Genomic DNA, 21,682 nt, shown 5'->3' on the forward strand with positions numbered 1-21,682 from the left:
CTGTGACTCCAGAGGTTATCCTTTTGCAATGGAATAGTTTATAAAAGTATGTAAAGGATCTTTGTATTTGAATGAACACTCTCATTTTCATATTTCACAGCATCTCTCTTTATAGTGATAACTTACCTTTTTCTTACAGCTGGAATTTACCATGCAAGAAGCTGTGCAATGTTTACATGCCCTAGAAGAGTACTGTCCTTCTAAAGATGATTATAGCAAGCTCTGTTTGCTTTTGACTTTGCCTCGTCTGACCAATCACGCCGAATTTAAGGACTGGAATCCCAGCACTGCACGAGTTCACTGTTTTGAAGAGGCCTGTGTCATGGTTGCAGAATTCATCCCTGCTGATAGGAAGCTAAGTGAGGCTGGTTTTAAAGCAAGTAACAATCGTTTATTTCAGCTTGTCATGAAGGGCCTACTTTATGAATGTTGCGTAGAATTTTGTCAAAGTAAAGCAACTGGAGAAGAAATTACAGAAAGCGAAGTGCTTCTTGGCATTGACCTCTTATGTGGTAATGGTTGTGACGACTTGGATCTGAGTTTATTGTCTTGGCTTCAGAATCTCCCATCTTCTGTCTTCTCTTGTGCTTTTGAGCAGAAGATGCTTAATATTCATGTGGACAAACTCCTGAAACCCACGAAAGCCGCATATGCTGATCTTTTGACTCCTCTGATCAGTAAACTTTCTCCCTATCCATCATCTCCGATGAGAAGGCCTCAGTCAGCCGATGCCTACATGACCCGCTCTCTGAATCCTGCTTTAGACGGCCTCACTTGCGGACTGACCAGTCACGATAAGAGAATCTCAGACCTTGGGAACAAAACTTCTCCAATGTCCCACTCCTTTGCTAACTTCCATTATCCAGGGGTACAAAACCTCAGTAGAAGTCTCATGCTTGAAAATACAGAATGTCACAGTATTTATGAAGAATCCCCGGAACGGTAAGTTTCTGCTCATAAAAAACTAGGAAATCATCACAAGTGTGAGATAATCTAATTGTTGTGTGTGTGTTTTCTTAATGTTCTAATCCCTTTAGTTGAAAGTTAGCCCTGAAAACTTTACCGAGGGGTTGTGGCCGGGTTGCTCAGTGGATGAAGCATTGTCCCTGTGCGCTGAGGGTATGGGTTCAACCGTGGTCAGGGCGTTTGCAAGAAGCAACCAGGGAGTGTTCAGCTCAGTGAAACAACCAAGCGGAACAACAAGTTGATGCTTCTCTCTCTCTCTCTCTCTCTCTTTCTCTTTCCCTCCCTCTCTCCCCCTGCCCTCCTAAATTGATGGAAAATTAAAATAAAAAAAATAAGATAAACTTTTCAAAGGGCTTTAAAATTTTGATAATTAAAATTACAGGGAAGAATCTTTGTTTTTATATTCTATGTTATTCTTTTACTGGTTGTAAAGGCAATACATGTGCATTGAAGAAATTTTGGAAGCTATAGAAGAATATAAATATGAGAACTAAAATTCCACACGATCTCACCCTTAGATGACCAGTCTTTTGAATATTTTTTAAAATTGGGAATGTACCATGTATATGTTCATGTAGTTTGCTTTTTCACATAATAGATCATGCACATTTTCCTATTTTGTAAACATTTACTGAGATCAGTGATTAATGAGTGATATCTGTAGAACTCCATTGTACAACTGTGTCATGCTTTTACCTAATACCTTATTGTAGGCAGCAGATTGTTTCCACTTTTTTCCTTGCTGTAAATAGCAATGTATTGAACATCTGTGTATATAAACCTCTGGTTATTTAAATTTCCAATTACTATTTTTTTTTAGTAATTCCTTATGTATACATGAAGGAAATAGTTAAAGACACCACTCAGTTTTTCCTTTGAACCTGGCATGAAATAATAATTTCCTGACTAGCAGTTCTGTATTTCCAGATCTAAGAAACTTCCTGCCTTGCTTTTCCAAGAAACCCATTGGGACATATGGCTGGTTTCTTTTTTTTTTTTTTTTTATTTTTTATTTATTCATTTTAGAGAGGAGAGGGAGAGACAGAGAGAGAGAGAGAGAGAGAGAGAGAGAGAAGAGACAGAGAGAGAGGAGAGACAGAGAGAGAGAAGGGGGGGAGGAGCTGGAAGCATCAACTCCCATAGGTGCCTTGACCAGGCAAGCCCAGGGTTTCGAACTGGCGACCTCAGCATTTCCAGGTCAACGCTTTATCCACTGCACCACCACAGGTCAGGCATGGCTGGTTTCTTATACTGAGAGGTGATAACTATGAAGTGTTAATGTTGACTACAATAAATTTATTGAAAGAGCACTCAAGAGCACAAAACTTAAACCTTTCATATTCACATAGGATAATTGGAAGTATTCTTTATTGACAAAGGAACACTGGGCTCAAATTTGTTTCTAATTAAAGCAAGGGGGTATCTTTAGTGTAGGAACAAGAAATACAGACTGACTATACATGCGAGCGTTTTCTATTTAGTTGCTGTGAGGCTGTAAGAGGGTGCTTGTGATACTTTCTTTTTTCTTATTTTTTGTGACAGAGACAGAGAGAGAGAGATGGATAGGGGATAGGGACAGACAGACAGGAAGGGAGAGAGATAAGAAGCATCAGTTCTTTGTTGCGGCACCTTAGTTGTTCATTGATTGCACGGGGGCTCCAGCAGAGCGAGTGACCCCTTGCTCGAGCCAGCGACCTTTGGGCTCAAGCCAGCGACCATGGGGTCATGTCTGTGATCCCACGCTCAACCCAGTGACTCCACACTCAAACTGGTGAGTCCTTGCTCAAGTGGCAACCTCCGGGTTTCAAACCTGGGTCCTCTGCATCACAGTTTGATGCTCTATCCACTGCGCCACCACTTTGTCAGGCAGATACTTTCTTTAATGTTTCTTAAAGAGAGGGGGTGATTCTAGGATCAGTTAAGTGAGGGGACTTCCTAAAGCTTAGAGTGACTTTATTTTTAAATTTTTACTTACTGATTTTTTTGAGAGAGAGAGAGAGAGAGAGTGAGAAGCGTTAACTTGTAGTTACATCGCTTTAGTTGTTCATTGATTGCTTCTCGTCCATGCTTTGACCAGAGGGCGCAAGCCAAGCCAGTGACGCCTTGCTCAAGCCTCCGACCTTGATCCCACACTTAAGCCAGTGACCTCAGGGTTTTGAACCAGGAACCTCAGCGTTCTGGGTTGATGCTCTATCCACTGTGCCACCATTGGTCAGTGTGGGGTTACTTCCTAAGGCATCTAATTGTTCTATGTTTCATATTTGAAAGATAGAGATACTATCTAGTGATGAAAATGGATGAGTGTAATTAACATAAGGAGCATTCGATTAACTAAATCCCAAAGGAATAGAGAATCTTGAGCACTGGTTTAGAGACTCTCCTAAACTTTCCTTGATTTTCCTATCCCTTTAGGGAAATATCTCGCTGGGTGGGATGCTGGGCTTCAGTTCTGCGGCAACTGCTGATGTTCTGAGTACATAGATGACATGCGCTTCTTGGTCAGTACAGTGAATGGCATGTTTGGACTTGTACATCAGTGGGATTGTCTTTATAGAGAAAAGATGCACAAAAATCCAGCCAACTCTGACTGTATGTGTGCTGTTGCCTTTGTAAAGAAAGTCACAGGATTTGAGGAATGACTGATAAAGAGAGAGGTCGAGTGGAACTTATTAGACAACTAGAGAAGCAGAGGTAAAATGTGATATCTCAGAAAGTAGGTAATACATGTGTTGTTAGCTGAACAGCACCAATAACCCAGAAAACATGTCCTGCCTGAACTGGAAAACCCAGGAGGCAGAGCAGTGTGGAATAATGAATGTAGTCTTCGGAATCAGACTTGGGTTCAAACAATAGCTCTGTCATTTACTAGCTGTGTGACCTTGTGACAGTTGTTTAATCTCTCTGAGCCTCAGTAACCTCTGTAAAATAGGGTGCTGACTTGCAAAGACAAAAGAAAGCTGCTAGCAAAGTGGCAAGCATGTGATTGGTACTTAATGAACTTCAGTTTCTCCCCTTCCGAGTTCAGACCCTTGCTAAGGACAAAGTGTTAAAAGGCTGCTCGTAACATGCTGTAGGAGAGCTACTATGCTGTGGATAAAGTACAGCATTTACTTTGGAAAAGTTTACCTTGTTTAAAAACATATTAGGTGTAAGTAAAACAATATTGGGAAGCTCAATTAGATCAATTATGTTAAAGTTGCCACATGAGCCTTGGCCAGGTAGCTCGGTTGGTTAGAACGTTGTCCTGATACACAAAGGTTGGTGGTTTGATCCTCGGTCAGGGCACATACAGAAACAGATTGATGTTTCTGTGTGTCTGGCTCTCTCTCAAAATCAATTTTTTAAAAAATAATGCCGCTTGAAGAGACTTCTCTTTATGGTAATACATGCTTGAAGTCAGTATTTATTCAAAAATATGGGAGTGGCCTGACCAGGCAGCGGTTCAGTGGATAGAGTGTTGACCTGGCATGCTGAGGACCCAGATTTGAAACCCTGACGTAGCTGGCTTGAGCACAGGCTCATCCAGCTTGAGCGTGGGTTTGCTGGCTTTAGCGTGAGGTCATAGACATGACCCCGAGGTCGCTGGCTCAAGCAAGGGGTCACTGGCTCAGCTGGAGCTCCTCTCCCCCATCAAGGCAGGTGTGAGAAAGCAATCAATGAACAGCTAAAGTGTCACAACAAGTTGATGCTTTTCATCTCTCTCCCTTCCTGTCGGTCTTTCTCTCGTTGAAAAATATAATAATAATAAATAAAAATAAAATAAAAATACTGGAGTGTCTGTTACATGTTAGCATCATACTATATCCAGGATACAGTGATTGAGTTACTATGGTGAACAAGAAGATAAACAAGAAAGAAAGGTCTGTAAAGGAGTGTGTGGTATTTTGAAGGGTATCTTTTCACTTGAACAGAAACACAAAACAAAAAAGAAAGATCGGTTGAAATATGTAAGCTTTTGTTATTCAAAGGAATGGTTTCAAATTAAATGCCCCCCCACCCCCCACCTGGCCAGTTTGCTCAGTAGTAGAGCTTTGGCCCAGTGTATGGATGTCCCAGGTTCAATTCCTGGTCAGGACACACAGGAGAAGCAACCATCTGCTTCTCCCCCCCTCCCCCTTCCCCCTTCTCTCTGTCTTTTCCCATCCCACAGCCATGGCTTGATTGGTTCAAGCACATCAGCCCTGGGTGCTGGGGATGGCTCTGTGGAGCCTCTGCCTCAGGTGCTAAAAATAGCTCAATTGCAAGCATGGCCTCAGATGGGCAGAGCATCAGCCTCAGTTGGAGGTTGCCATATAAATCCTGGTCGGGGGACATGTGGCAGTCTGTCTCTCTATCTCCCCTCCTCTCACTTGGAAAAGAAGAAAAAAAATAAATGCCCCCCCCCCCACCAAAAACAAACAAACAATCCTTAGTCATAGGCCAGCATTGAATTGGGAGTCTGAAGACCTGGATTTGAGTCCTAGCTTTATTTACTAGCTGTGCAATTTCAGGAAAATCACTTGTTTTTTAAATATGTTTTCTCATCTGCGAAATGGGAATTATAACCTATTTCTCAGGTTATTGTGCAAGTTAAATGAGATAATACATACCGAAGTGTTATATAAATTTCAAAATTAAATGTTACTTTATGAAGGTCATTTGATTCTCTAGTTAATAATTCTTTTGATTTGTAGTTAATAATTCTTATAAATTGTACTTTATCTTACAGTCATTACCAGTTTATAGCCTAATATTTTCCATATTTTGATAATTTTTCATATTTTTGCCCAGAGAGGCCATTGTGAAGCCACTTCATAATTAAAGTTCACGAAGGCAACAATCATTTTACTTTTCTATTTATTCCCACAGTGCCTTGTAATCTGTGTAAATGTCTGGATACTCATCATCCTTGAATGACGTTAATTATTAAAAATGTTGAAAAGAGTCTATGAAATGTAGAAGTTTTAGAAGAATATTAGGAACAATCTGACATATATAGGTGTCAAGCTTACTAATTAGCATACATTAAAAATGTTGGAAAGGCCTGACCTGTGGTGGCGCAGTGGATAAAGCGTCAACCTGGAAATGCTGAGGTTGCCGGTTCAAAACCCTGGGCTTGCCTGGTCAAGGCACATATGGGAGTTGATGCTCCCAGCTCCTCCCCCTTCCTCCCCTCTCTATAATGAATAAATAAAATCTTTTAAAAAAATATTGGGCCTGACCAGGCGGTGGCACAGTGGATAGAGCGTCGGACTGGGATGCAGAGGACCCAGGTTCGAGAACCCGGCGGTCGCCAGCTTGAGCTCGGGCTCATCTGGTTTGAGCAAAAGCCCACCAGCTTGAACCCAAGGTCGCTGGCTCCAGCAAGGGGTGACTGGGTCTGCTGAAGGCCCGCGGTCAAGGCACATATGAGAAAGCGATCAATGAACAACTAAGGTGTCGCAACGCGCAACGAAAGACTAATGATTGGTGCTTCTCATCTCTCTCCGTTCCTGTCTGTCTGTCCCTGTCTATCCCTCTCTCTGACTCACTCTCTGTCGCTGTAAAAAATATAAATAAAAAAAATATATATATATTGGAAAGATGTATGTTTAGCTTTTTTTTTTTTTTTTTGAACATTTTCCCAATTTATTTTCTCTCCCCATTGAATATTTTATAATAGGGTCATGTTTGTGAAGCAGTTTACAACAGTTACCATATTTGATTCCCACAGCCACTCTGTGACATAGTCCTGAAATGTTTTTTTTTTGTTTTTTTTTTTATATATAAATAAATTTTTATTTTAATGGGGTGACATCAATAAATCAGGGTACATACATTCAAAGAAAACATTTCCAGGTTATCTTGTCATTTAGTTATGTTGCATACCCATCACCCAAAGAGAGATCGTCCTCTGCCACCCTCCATCCAGTTCTCTCTGTACCCCTCCCCCCCTCCCCTCCCCCTCTCCCTCCTTCCCTCCCCCCACCCCCCTTAGCCACCACACTCCTGTTCATGCCTCTCAGTCTCGCTTTTATGTCCCACTAATGTATGGAATCCTGCAGTTCCTGTTTTTTTCTGATTCGCTTATTTCACTCCGCACAATGCTACCAAGACTCCACCATTCCGCTATAAGTGATCCAATGTCACCATTTCTCCTAGCTGAATAATATACCATGGTGTATGTGTGCCCCATCTTCTTCATCTAGTCCTCTATTTTTTTTACAGTGATTAAATGCCTTTAAGCAAACTCTTGGCCAATACAGCAAGAATCCATAAATGAGTAGTGTCCTTAACATGTTCCCCAAGTCCAAGTTGGCCCCCTCACCATGCCAAATCCCTGAAAATGCAACCCAACCACAGTTCAGTCTGTTAGGAGCTGTCACAGGGAGCAGGAGTCCAGGAAAGTTCCCCACAGGAAAAGTCCGTATGGCACTGGAATTGTTGTCACCATTCTATACTTTGCAGCTCATGTCCAAGTCCCAATGACCGCTGCTTCTAGCTGGTAATGATTCAGGTAGACTGGAAAAAGCCATTTGCAGCATGCGTGGATATGGAGCTTCTGTTCTCCTCTGCCTGGAGAGTTGAGACCAGGTTGCTTTTCCCTGGAGCTCTGTGCCTGTGGCCTGGTAAAGAGAACCTTGGGATACACTAAGCTGGGTGGCAAAGGTAAATTCATAATACAAGTTGGCAAAAGGAGGAAAGAGAGCTCTAAATTAAGAGTAGGTCCCAGCCTGAAATATGAGTGGGGCATTGAGGTAGGAGGAATAAAGGAATCACTATATATTAAGCAAAGCAGCAGAAAATAGGACTATCAACACCCACAACAGAGATCTTTGAGGGAAGAATAAAGAACCTGACTATTCAGGCAAAACATAGTTAAGTGGCCCTTGTGCAAATGAGATCAGTTTACCTGCTTCTTGGAAGAAATACCCTAGGCTCGTCCACAGTGTCGTAGATGGGGTCGACGGCCCTGGGCACCTTCAGCCTTCAGTGGCAAACCCCAGCATTCTGGGCAAGGTTAGGTCATAGGTGGCTGGAGCAGGCCTGGAAGAGACTGAACCCTCCCTTAGAGGAGCGAGGGGGAAGCCCACCTTCCAGTGTCCCTGTTTCCTCACAGCAGAGGTGTGTAAGCCTGGCAGGCTTTAGCTCAATGACCTTCCTTTCCACTATTGAAGCAGGACCCAGATGGCATCCTATGAGACCCCTTTGGGGTGCTGGAGCCTTTAAGGGTGTATCCTAAAAGCTGGTAGTTCCCCCTGATCTCTATTGGGCTTTTTCTGCCTCTAGGTATCTTAAAAGCCATTCTCAGAAGATCTCGCTGAGGGGTTTGAGGATCCCCATCCGCCTATATAAATCTTTTCCATATATCTGGAGCTATTTGGAAAAAAGACAGAACAGTGTTATTAGCTAGATCTAATAAAGAAGGTAGATTTGGTGTCTTCTGTTCATCAGCTTTCAAAAGAAATGTAATTTTTTTTTTTTTTTTAAGTAAAAAGCATGATATGGTAGACCCGTCAGAGTCATTGGCCTGGTGTGCAGGATTCCCGGGTTCGATTCCCGGCCAGAGCACACAGGAGAAGCGCCCATCTACCTCTCCACCCCTCCCCCTCTCCCCCCTCCCGGTCCCTCTCCTCCCGCCCACAGCCAAGGCTCCACCGGAGCAAATCCACCCTGGGCACTAAGGATGGCCCCATGGCCTCCGCCCTAGTTGCTAGAATGACTCCGGTTGTAACAGAGCAACATCCCAGATGGGCAGAGCATTCCCCCCGGTAGGCATGCCAGGTGGATCCCAGTCAGGCGCATGCAGGAGTCTGTCTGCTTGCCTCCCCATCCCCATCCTCAGAAATATACAAAAAAATAAATAAATAAAAGAAAAAATACAAAAAAAAATACAAAAAAAAAAAAAAGCGGGGGGGGGGGGCATTCCCTTGTGCTAAAGCACCAGGAAGCATGGAGTGAGCTTGAGTATGTCCTATGAAACTTGGAGCTCTATGTTTACATATAAGACTTTGAAGAAGGAGGAACTGCTGAAATAGTTTGTCAGCATTTGTCCCTAAGACAGCAGTCTTTATAGTGGGAACACCATACGTAAATATTTGCTGTCTGTCTATAGATTAAGGGGGGAATATGGCCAATGCTGAAAAGCCATGATCTTTGTGCCCCTCCCCTCCCCCAACCCCCTCCCTCTCCTCCCCCCACCCTGTAACCCCAACACTGTTGTTCATGTCTCTGAGTCTCATCTTTATGTCCCACCTATGTGTGGAAACATATAGTTCTTAGTTTTTTCTGATTTACTTCTTTCACTCAGTATAATGTTATCAAGGTCCATCCATGTTGTTGTAAAAGATCCTATGTCATCATTTCTTATGGCTGAGTAGTATTCCATAGTATATATATACCAAAGCTTTTTAATCCACTCATCCTCTGATGGACACTTGGGCTGTTTCCAAATCTTTGCTATTGTGAACAATGCTGCCATAAACATGGGGGTGCATTTCTTCTTTTCAAACAGTGCTATGGTGTTCTTGGGGTATATTCCTAACAGTGGTATAGCTGGGTCAAAAGGCAGTTCGATTTTTAATTTCTTGAGGTATCTCCATACTGTTTTCCACAGTGGCTGCACCAGTCTGCATTCCCACCAGCAGTGCAGGAGGGTTCCCTTTTCTCCACATCCTCGCCAGCACTTATTCTGTGTTGTTTTATTGATGAGCGCCATTCTGACTGGTGTGAGGTGATATCTCATTGTGGTTTTAATTTGCATTTCTCTAATCATTAATGATGTTGAACATTTTTTCATATGCCTATTGGCCATCTGTGTGTCCTCTTTGGAGAAATGTCTATTCATTTCTTTTGCCCATTTTTGGATTGGATTGTTTGTCTTCCTGGTATTAAGTTTTACCAGTTCTTTATAAATTTTGGTTATTAACCCCTTATCAGACGCTATGTCAAATATATTTCTCCCATTGTGTAGTTTGTCTTTTTATTCTGTTCTTATTGTCTTTAGTTGTGCAGAAGCTTTTTAGTTTGATAAAGTCCCATTTGTTTATCCTGTCTTTTATTTCACTTGCCTGTGGAGACAAATCAGCAAATATATTGCTGCTAGAGATGTCAGAGAGCTTACTGCCTATGTTTTCTTCTAAAATGCTTATGGTTTCATGGCTTACATTCAAGTCTTTTATCCATTTTGAGTTTATTTTTGTGAGTGGTGTAAGTTGGTGGTCTAGTTTCATTTTTTTGCAGGTAGCTGTCCAGTTTTCCCAACACCATTTGTTGAAGAGGCTGTCTTTACTCCATTGTATTGTCTTACCTCCTTTGTCAAATATCAGTTGTCCATAGAGCTGTGGGTTTATTTCTGAGTTCTCTGTTCTGTTCCATTGATCTATGTGCCTGTTCTTATGCCAGTACCATGCTGTTTTGAGTACAATGGCCTTATAATATAACTTGATATCTGGAAGTGTGATACCTCCCGCTTTTTTCTTCCTTTTCAGGATTGCTGAGGCTATTTGTGTTCTTTTTTGGTTCCATATAAATTTTTGGAATATGTGTTCTATGTCTTTGAAGTAAGTCATTGGTATTGCATTGAATTTATAAATTGCTTTGGGTAATATAGACATTTTAATGATGTTTATTCTTCCTAACCATGAGCACGGTATATGCCTCCACTTATTTGTATCTTCCCTGATTTCTTTTATCAATGTTTTATAATTTTCTGAGTACAAGTCTTTAATCTCCTTGGTTAGATTTATTCCTAGGTACTTTATTTTTTTGGTTGCAATGGTAAAGGGGATTGATTCCCTGATTTCTCTTTCTGACAGTTTATTATTAGTGTATAAAAATGCCTCTGATTTCTGAGTATTGATTTTATATCCTGCCACCTTGCCAAATTCTTTTATCAGGTCTAGTAGTTTTTTGACTGAAACTTTAGGGTTTTCTATATACAATATCATGTCATCTGCAAATAATGATAGTTTTACTTCTTCTTTTCCAATTTGGATGCCTTTTATTTCTTTTTCTTGTCTGATTGCTGTGGCGAGGACTTCCAGAACTATGTTGAATAAGAGTGGTGAAAGGGGGCAACCCTGCCTTGTTCCTGATCTTAAGGGGATAGCTTTTAATTTTTGTCCATTGAGTATTATGTTGGCTGTGGGTTTGTCATAGATGGCCTTTATCATGTTGAGGTATGTTCCCTGTATTCCCACTTTGCTGAGAGTTTTTATCATGAATGGGTGCTGGACTTTATCAAATGCTTTTTCTGCATCTATTGAAATTATCATGTGGTTTTTCTCCTTTCTTTTGTTTATGTGATGAATCACATTGATTGATTTGCGAATATTGTACCAGCCTTGCCTCCCAAGAATAAATCCTACTTGATCATGGTGTATGATTTTTTCCATATATTGCTGGATCCGGTTTGCTAATATTTTATTGAGGATTTTTGCATCTAAGTTCATCAGGGATATTGGCCTATAATTTTCTTTTTTTGTGTTGTCTTTGCCTGGTTTTGGAATCAGAATTATGCTCGCCTCATAAAAGGGGTTTGGAAGTCTTCCTTCCTCTTGAATTTTTTGAAATAGCTTGAGAAGGATAGGAGTTAGTTCTTCTTTGAATATTTGGTAGAATTCACTTGTGAAGCCATCAGGCCCAGGACTTTTCTTTTTTGGGAGTTTTTTGATAGCTGTTTCAATCTCATTTGTTGTAATTGGTCTGTTTAGGTTTTCTGATTCTTCCAGATTGATTTTTGGAAGATTATATGATTCAAGGAATTTGTCCATTTCATCTAGGTTGTCTAGTTTTTTGGCGTACAGTTCTTCATAGTATTTTCTTACAATATTTTGTATTTCTGTTGTGTCAGTTGTTATTTCTCCACTCTCGTTTCTAATTTTATTTATTTGAGTCCTCTCTCTTTTTTTCTTGGTGAGTCTTGTTAAAGGTTCATCGATCTTGTTTACCTTTTCAAAGAACCAGCTCCTGGTTTCATTGATCCTCTGTATTGTTTCTTTAGCCTCTATGTCACTTATTTCTGCTCTGATCTTTATTATTTCCTTCCTTCTACTAGCTCTGGGCTTTACTTGCTGTTCTTTTTCTAGTTCTTTTAGATGCAGGGTTAAGTTGTTAATTTGAGCTTTTTCTAGCTTCTTGAGGTATGCCTGTAATGCTATAAACTTCCCTCTCAGGACTGCTTTTGCTGTGTCCCATAAATTTTGAGTTGATGTATGCTCATTATCGTTTGTTTCTAGGAATTTTTTAATTTCTTCTTTGATCTCAATGTTAACCCATTCATTGTTTAATAACGTGCTATTTAGTTTCCAAGTGTTTGAATGTTTTTCAATTTTTCTATTGTGGTTGATTTCTAGTTTAATGCCATTGTGATCAGAGAAAGTGTTCGATATGATTTCAATCTTCTTAAATTTGTTGAGCCCGCTTTTGTGCCCTAACATGTGGTCTATTCTAGAGAATGTCCCATGAGCGCTTGAAAAGAATGTATATTCTGCTCTTTTAGGGTGAAAGGTTCTGAAGATATCTATTAAATCGAGTTCATCTAATATGTCCTTTAAGTCTGCTGTTTCTTTGTTAATTTTCTTTCTTGAGGACCTATCTAATGATGTTAATGGGGTATTGAAATCTCCTACTATTATAGTATTGCTGTTGATCTCGCCCTTTAAGTCTATCAAAGTCTGCTTTATATATTTAGGTGCTCCTATATTAGGTGCGTAGATATTTATAATGGTTATATCTTCCTTTTTTATTGCTCCCTTTATCATTATGTAGTGACCTTCTTTATCTCTAACTATGGTCTTTGTTCTAAAGTCCATTTTGTCTGATATAAGTATTGCTACCCCAGCTTTTTTTTCATTTCCATTTGCGTGAAATATTTTTTTCCATCCTTTTATCTTCAGTCTGTGTGCATCTTTTGATTTAAGGTGTGTCTCTTGTAGACAGCATATGTATGGGTCCTGTTTTCTTATCCACGCAGCTACCCTATGTCTCTTGATCGGATCATTTAATCCATTAACATTTAAGGTTATTACTGATATGTAATTGTTTATTGCCATTTTTTTTCTTTAAAACTGTTTTTCTCTTTTGCTATATTCTTTTTTTCCTTTGATCTGTTTACAACAGGTCCCTTAGCATTTCTTGCAGCCTTGGTTTGGTTGTAGTGAAATCCTTTAGTTTTTTTTTTGTCTGTAAAGCTTTTTATTTCTCCTTCAATTTTAAATGATAGCCTTGCTGGATAAAGTAGTCTTGGTTGTAGGTTCTTGTTCTGCATTACTTTGAATATTTCTTGCCATTCCCTTCTGGCCTCAAGTGTTTCTGTTGAGAAGTCAGAAGTCATCCTTATGGGGGCTCCTTTGTAGGTGATTGTCTTTTTTTCTCTAGCAGCTTTTAATATTTTCTCTTTATCATTTAGCTTTGGTAATTTAATTATGATGTGTCTTGGTGTTGGTTTCTTTGGATTTCTCCTTAATGGAGTTCTCTGTGCTTCCTGAACATGTGAAATATTTTCCTGCCTTAATTGGGGGAAGTTTTCCGCTATAATATGTTTGAACAAAGTCTCTATCCCTTGTTCTTTCTCTTCTTCAGGAACCCCTATGATGCGGATGTTATTTCTCTTCATGTTGTCACAGAGCTCTCTTAGAGTTTCCTCAGACTTTTTGAGTCTCTTTTCTTTTTTCTGCTCTGCTTCCATGCCTTTATTTATTGTGTCCTCTAACTCACTGATTCGATTCTCTGCTTCATCCATCCTGCTTTTAAATTTATTTATTTATTTTACAGAGAGAGAGTGAGTCAGAGAGAGGGATAGACAGGAACGGAGAGAGATGAGAAGCATCAATCATTAGTTTTCCATTGCGCGTTGCAACACCTTAGTTGTTCATTGATTGCTTTCTCATATGTGCCTTGACCACGGGCCTTCAGCAGACTGAGTAACCGCTTGTTGGACCCAGTGACCTTTGGTTCAAGCTGGTAGGCTTTTGCTCAAACCAGATGAGCTCGTGCTGAAGCTGGCGACCTTGGGGTCTTGAACCTGGGTCCTCTGCATCCCAGTCCGACGCTCTATCCACTGCGCCACTGCCTGGTCAGGCCATCCTGCTTTTAATTCCTTCCATTGTATTCTTTATTTCAGATATTGTATTTGTCATTTCTGTCTGATTCTTTTTTATTATTTCAATGTCCTTTTTTATATTTGTTATCTCTTTATTTAGGTTTTCGTAATGGCCATCTATGGTGGTTCTAATATCTTTGAGCATCCTAACAATCGTTATTTTAAACTCTGCATCTGGTAATTTGGTTATATCTGATTCACTTAGGTCCTTTTCTGGGGATTTCTCTTGGTTTATTTGTGTTGTATTTCTCTGCCTCCGCATTTTCTCTTCACGAGAGTGGCTGTGATCACGTGCTCGGGTGCACAAGGGTTGGTGGCCTTGGCCTTTGCCCCGCCCCCGTGTGTGATGTTATGCTCGGTCCTGAGGGCACTGGCGAGCACCTTTGCTCAGCTGCGGGTCTCCGCCTGTTTCCGAGCTTTCGCCCTGCCTTTGCAGGATGATCCCACTCAAGGAACAGCTGCTAGCCTTGGCTCTACCACCAGGAAAGGCTGCGTGCCCAAGCTCAGCTTCGTAGCGGAACTCCGCCTCTTCTGGGCTTTTGGCTCCACCCCTGCGGGAGGAGCCTGCTACCAAGTCAGACCGCAAGCCTGGGTTGCACAGGCGGGGCAGGGATGTGCTCCTCTGCCCTTGCTCCGGGGCTGGTTTCTACCCTTTCTGGGTTTCCCGCCCTTCTCCCGGAGGCTGGATTACAGGCTGCCTGCAGCTGAGCTTAGCCGCTTTTGCACGCCCCCTTCTCCCTAGCTGGGCAAGATTGAGCTCACACCTGAGCCCACTGGTGGCCAGCCGGCTTCCGCCCCTGCCAGCAGAACCGCGCTTTTGTCTCCCGCTGCCGCCCGCTCTCCAGTGCGCCCTCAGCCATGTGGGTGGGGGCGTTGCAGCTCGGACCCTAAGACTCACTACCGTAGACCCGAAAGCTCCCTCCTTCTATGCGACTCTGCTCTGAATGCCGCGGGAGAGCTTGTTTGGCTGCTCTCCTGCTTCCCTTTGCTGGTATTGCTGTTTCCGGGGGAAATATTCACTTCAGCTTTGGGGAGTGACTCGTCCCAGGGGTTAGAGTGGCTATCTCCCAAAAATGTTTCTCCCTATGCCTCCTAGATTGCACTCTCTTCCTGTTACTGTGGTTCTCTCCCCTCTCCCTCCGTCTCCAGGAGCCCCGGGTGAGTGTTTGTGAGAGAGATGTTCTGCGTGGTCCCTTTAAGAAGGATCCTGGGTCTGAGAAATCAGACTCTCTCACAGACAGTATCCTGACTTGTTTCCAGCTAAATACTGTCCTTATGCTTCTTCTGGGCTCTGGGGCTGCAGGCTGGGGCTTTGTTCCTGGGGCTCAGGGCCCTTTCCCCTCTGCTAAACTCACTTCCCGCCACGCGAGTCTCTCCCTGCTGCTGTTCGCTCCGAGAAGCTGGGCAGCCCTCTCCGCGTTTCCGCTTTTCCTACCAGTCTCTGGGTGGCTTCTTCAGCGTTCCTGGGTTGAAGAGTCCTTTTAGTTTAGTCCAAAGTTGGTTTTTCCAGTTGATAGTTCATAAAATTAGTTTGTAATCCACATTGGTTCTGGGAGGTAGATGCTGGTACGTTCGCCTACTCCAGCGCCATCTTGTCTCTCCACATAGTCCTATGTTTAGCTTTTATGTTAAGTGCAAATAAACCAAAGAAAGCCTTTTAATAAAATCTCAACAGTTATTAATATTTTGTTGAAACATATTGGAGGAAAAAATTAATGTTTAGGTAAAGAATCCAAACATTTGGATAAACCCCCCCACAAATTAAGAGTTCATGGGCCCTGGCCAGTTGGCTCAGTGTTAGAGCGTCGGCCTGGCGTGCGGAAGTCCCGGGTTCGATTCCTGGCCAGGGCACACAGGAGAGGTGCCCATCTACTTCTCCACCCCTCCCCCTCTCCTTCCTCTCTGTCTCTTTCTTCCCCTCACGCAGCCGAGGCTCCATTGGAGCAAAAGATGGCCCAGGCTCTGGGGATGGCTCCTTGGCCTCTGCCCCAGGCGCTAGAGTGGCTCTGGTCGCAACAAAGCGAAGCCCCGGATGGGCAGAGCATCGCCCCCTGGTGGGTGTGCTCGGTGGATCCCGGTTGGGCGCATGCAGGAGTCTGTCTGACTGCCTTCCCGTTTCCAGCTTCAGAAAGATACAAAAAAAAAAAAAAAAAAAAGAGTTCATGAAGAGAATTTAGACATTCGGCTATCTGTCCTGTCCTTCAATTTATAGACATAGCTGAGCCATGGAGAATGTAAGTGGTTTCCCCAAGGCCACACATCTTATTTCAGATGGGAGCCTTCCTTGCTTAGTAATCCAGTGCCTCACCCATTATAAGCACATTCTATTTTTAAAAGCCTTTTACTAGTATACTTAAGAGAAGAAAGAAAAATAACAAATCTATTTTTGTGCATTTGATAAACACTGAGCCTAGTAGCTGAAAACTCTTCCCAGCTCCTTCCATCTCCTCCTCTGGGTGCGTGTGTGTATTTCCGGTGCTTGCAAGTACAAGGCTCATAACTAACACTGCCTTTGAGAAAATGACCATCTCGCTCTGCTTTCCTGAATCCTAGACCTGTACTTTGATATGTCTGACATATAGAATGGGAAATGTTAATAGTTTGGAAATAACATTTTTCTTACTAAAATGTGTTTTCCTTTCACCCTCACCTTTTCCCTTTTGTGTTCTTGCGCCTTTCTGGAAGAAGCGATACACCTGTCGAGGCGCAGAGGCCGAGCAACAGCGAAGTCCTGGGCCAGAGCTCCGTTCCAGAGAAAGAGCCTGCGAACGGAGCACAGAATCCAGGACCAGCTAAGCAAGAAAAAAATGAGGTAGTTTTTACTACACCCAGTGTCTTTAGACTTATTCTCCTTGTAAGATGTGATAATATTTGCTTAGGTAGACTATATAAAATTTTTTCTGATATTTGGAAATAGTATCTAGGTTTTCTTATTAATTAGCTCATTTTTTCCTCTCTCTTTTAAGAATATATGGAATTTTTACTTGTCATTGTGCACTTTGGAGCATTCTTAACAGGTGAATTCATTAACAATAACTACATAGTTGACATTAATCTTACATATTTCAGGACTCAAATGATTGAACTCGCATTAAATATGGATGACATATTTTTAAGATATATTCTTTATATTTTACTACTTAGACTTAATGAATGAGAAATCATGACATCTGTAATATAGGATAAGACTTTTATTTAGGGTTTTAGAGTTCCAGATTATTTTTCTGTGGTTTTTGGAAAGGAAATTGTGAAATAGGGCATAAATTTTATTTTACAGGACACTTAGAAATGGTGAAAATTAGGTAGTTTTAATTAGTTGAATAAATTTTCTTTGTTTTCAACTAAATATTAAGATAAAATAGAAAAATTGCTTTTAAAAGTACAAATGCATATTCGTATTAAACAACAGAACCCCAAAATATATGAAGCAATCACTGACAGACTTGAAGGGAGAAATAGACTGTTATGTAGTATTAGTCGAAGACTTCAATACCTCAATTACAGTAATGGATAAAACACCTAAACAAAAGATCAGTAGAGATATAGAGGACTTGAACAACATATGAACTATCTAGACCTAACAGACATCTATAAAACACTCCAACAACAGCAGAATACACATTCTTCTCAAGTGCACGTGCAGCATTCTTCAGGATAAACAATACATTAGGACACAAAACAAAGCTCAGTAACCTTAAAAAGATTGAAATAATGCCACATATCTTCTCTGGCTGCACTGGAATGAAGCTAGAAATTAATAACAGGAGGAAAATTGGAAAAATCACAAGTTTGTGGAAATGAAATAACACTCTTAGCCACTGGGTCAAAAAAGAGATCACAAGAGAAATTAGAAAATCCTTAGAGACTAATAAAAATAAAAAGAACATACGAAACCATACAATACTTCAAACTTATGGGATGCAACAAAAGCAGTGCCCAGGGGGAAATGTATAGCTATAAATACTCATGTTAAAAAAGAAGGATCTCTCAGCTGACCAGTGGTGGCGCAGTAGATAAAGTGTCCACCTGAAAATGCTGAGGACCCAGTTTCGAAAACTCAAGGTCATGGCTTGAGCGTGGTATCATATCTATGATCCCATGGTCACTGGCTTGAGCAAAGAGTCACTGGCTCGGCTGGAGCCACCTGGTCAAGGCACATATGATAAGCAATCATTGAACAACTAAAGTGACACAACTACGAGTTGATGCTTTCCATCTCTCTCCCTTCCTGTCTTTCTCTATCTCTGTCTATATATAAGGTCTATTGGAAAGTTCTGTCCGTATCTATCACAAGTTTCGACACGTAAGCACATGTTTATTTGGCACATGTGTGCCTATTTTTACCACTTAATGTATACATACTGACGTAGCAAATTAATTAAAACAAAGTTGATTTACATTAGTCTTATGTGTAAAATGATAGTGTACCCATGGCTACTGATAAAGTTCATTTATGCCACTGTATTGTATACGAATTTCAACAAGGAAGAAATGCTACAGAAGCATGTAGAAATTTATTGAAAGTATTTGGTGAAGGTAGTTTCTGATAGGACATGCAGAAGATGGTTCGAAAAATTCAAAACAGGTGATTTCGACCTTTCTGATAAGCCACGTTCTGGTCAACCATCTTTGATCGATGATGATGTTGTTAAGACCATGTGGGAGCAAGATCCTTTTCTGACAACATCGGAGATCGCAGAAAGGCTTAATTCAGCTCAGCAAACCATTTCGGACCATATTCGGAAGATAGGATTGGTGTGGAAATATATTATTTAATAAAGTTTATTGACGGTAAGAAAAATTTGTATTTTGTTTTATTCCAAAAACGGACAGAATTTTCCGGTAGACCTTATATATCTCTCTGTCGCAAAGAAAAAAGAAGAAGAAGAAGAAGAAGAAGGCTCTCAAATCAGTAGTTTAACTTTATGCCTTGAAGAACTGTAAAAAGGACAGCAAACTAAACCCAGAGCTAGCAAAGGGAGGAAGTAATAAAGATTAGAAGAGTGATAAATAAAATAGAGAATAGGAAAACAGCAGAGAGAATAAATAACCCAAAATTTGGTTCTTTGAAAATATCAACAAAATTGACAAGCCTTTAGCTAGACTTACAAAGAAAGAAAGAGAAGACATAAATAACTAAGATCAGTAATGAAACTGGGGTCACTGCTATCAACCTTATAATAATGGAAAGGATTACAGGAGACTACTATGACCAATTATAAGCCAAGAAATTAGATAACTTAGATGAAATGGATAAATTTCTAGAAACACACAAATACATAAACTGGCTCAAGAAATAGAAAATTTCAATAGATTTATAACAGAGATTGAATCAATGATCAGAAACCTGACCCCTGGCTGTGTAGCTGAGTTGCTTCCGAGTGTTACCCTGATACACTAAGGTTGTGACTTTGATTCCTGGTCAGAGCATATACAAGAATCAACCAGTGAATGCATAAATAACTGGAACAGCAAACCAATGTTCCTTTCTCTCTCCTTCCTCTTTCTCTGTGTTTCTCTCTCTCTGAAACAAACAAAAACTCCCAATAAAGAAAGGTCTAGAATCAGATGGTTTTACTGGTGAATTCTACCAAATATTTAAAGACTTCCAAAAAGTATAAAACTCTTAGAAGAAAACATAGGGGTAAATCTTGGAGTTTGTAATGTGTTCTTAGATATGATACAAGAAGCATGAGCACCAAACAAAAATTGATCAATGGCACTTCACCAAAATTTAAAACTTTTGTGTATCAAAGGCCATTATCAAGAAACTGAAAAGATAGCCTACAGAATGAGAAAAATATTTGCAAATCACATATCTGATAAGGGTTTAATATCCAGAATGTACAAGGAACCACAGACAGACCTCATTTTATTGCACTTCACTCATTGCTTCGCAGATACTACGTTTCTTACAAATGGAAGATTTGTGGCAATTCTGCACCAGTAAGTCTATTGGTGCCAAAAGGATTATGACTTGCTGAAAGACTCAAATGACAGCATTTTTTAGCAATAAAGTATTTTTTTTAATTTGTTGATTGATTTTTAGAGAGAGGAAGGAAGATAGAGAAAGATAGAGGGAGGAGAGGAAGCATTCATTTGTTGTTCCATTTAGTTGTACATTCATTGGCCGCTTCCCAGATGGGCCCTGATCGGGGATCAACCTTGGCATATGGGAAGGCTGAGTTAACAGGCAGGGCTTAAAGTATTTTTAAATTAAGGGATGTAGCCCCCCTTTTTAAAAAAGACATAATGCTATCATGCACTGAATAGAGTACAGTATAGTGTAAACATAACTTTTATATGCACTGGGAAAGCAAAATGGCATGTGATCCACTTTATTGAGATACTCACTTTATTGGAGTGATCTGGATGTGAACCTGTGATACCTCTGAGGTATGCCTGTACTACAATTCAACGAGAAAAAGTCAATCTAATTTTTAAAAAGGGCTTGAATGACATTTCTCCAGAGAACATATACAAATGACCAATAATCACATGAAAAATGTCAAATATCAATAGTCAGTAGGAAAATGCAAGTCAAAACCACAATGACTATAAGTTCCCAACTCTTGGAATGGGTAAAATCAAAGCAGTGGAAACCAACAAGTGGTGTGAGGAGGTGGAGAAAATTGAACTCTCCTACGTTGCTGGTTGGAATAGAAGATGGTGCAGTCACTGTGGTTTGGTGGTACCTCAAAATGCTAAACATAGAAGTACCATGTGACCCAGTAGTTCCACTCCTAGGTATATACCCAGAACCGATGAAACCAGGGACTCAGGGGGAGTCTATACATCCATGTTCGTAGCAGCATTATTCACAGTAGCCAAAAGGTAGAAATAACCCAAATGTCCAACCACAGGTAAACAAAAGTGGTATATCTATATAAGATAGTATTGTTAAGCCATAAAAAAGAATGAGCCTGACTAGGTGGTGGCGCAGTGGATAGAGCGTCGGACTGGGATGTGGAAGGACCCAGGTTCGAGACCCCAAGGTCGCCAGCTTGAGCGCGGGCTCATCTGGCTTGAGCAAAGAGCTCACCAGCTTGGACCCAAGGTCGCTGGCTCCAGCAGGGAATTACTCGGTCTGCTGAAGGCCCGCGGTCAAGGCACATGTGAGAAAGCAATCAATGAACAACTAAGAAGTCGCAACGCACAACGAGAAACTGATGATTGATGCTTCTCATCTCTCTCTGTTCCTGTCTGTCTGTCCCTGTCTATCTCTGCCTCTGTTAAAAAAAAAAAGAAAAAAAAAATGAAGTTCTGATATGTACACCATGGATGAACCTTTAAAAACATCATGCTGAGTGAAATAAGCCATTCACAAAAGGACAAGCATTAATACCATTTATATGAAACATCTAGAATAGGCAAATTTATAGAGACAAATTAGATTGGAGATTACTGGGGGCTTGGAAGAGGGAGAAATGAGAAATTATTGCTTAATGGTTACAGAATTTCTGTTCTGGGTGATGAAAATTTTTGTAAATAGTGATGATGGCTGCACAACAGGGTAAATATAATTAATGCCACTGAACTGTACATTTGGATCTGGTTAAAATGACAAATTTTATACTTATTTTATTACAATAAAAATTTTTTAAGTGGACATATAAATTCATCTTTAAGTTATTGTTAAAAATTATGAAATAG

The 21,682-nt window shown here is 40.7% G+C and overlaps 1 protein-coding gene across 4 annotated transcripts in view; it reads left to right on the forward strand.

The window, feature by feature from the left end:
* WDR47 (WD repeat domain 47) overlaps positions 1 to 21,682 on the forward strand; it is a 68,503-nt gene that overhangs the window by 22,673 nt on the left and 24,148 nt on the right. For 3 of the 4 annotated variants that reach the window (XM_066246868.1, XM_066246867.1, XM_066246865.1), the window contains 2 exons: positions 140 to 942; positions 16,715 to 16,841. In XM_066246868.1, coding sequence (XP_066102965.1) covers positions 140 to 942; positions 16,715 to 16,841 — 930 coding nt within the window. The remainder of the gene's footprint in view (positions 1 to 139; positions 943 to 16,714; positions 16,842 to 21,682) is intronic. The other variant, XM_066246866.1, reaches the window with a different exon arrangement.

This window comes from Saccopteryx bilineata, chromosome 11, assembly GCF_036850765.1.
Source record: "Saccopteryx bilineata isolate mSacBil1 chromosome 11, mSacBil1_pri_phased_curated, whole genome shotgun sequence".
In the NCBI taxonomy this organism is placed as follows: Eukaryota; Metazoa; Chordata; class Mammalia; order Chiroptera; family Emballonuridae; genus Saccopteryx; species Saccopteryx bilineata.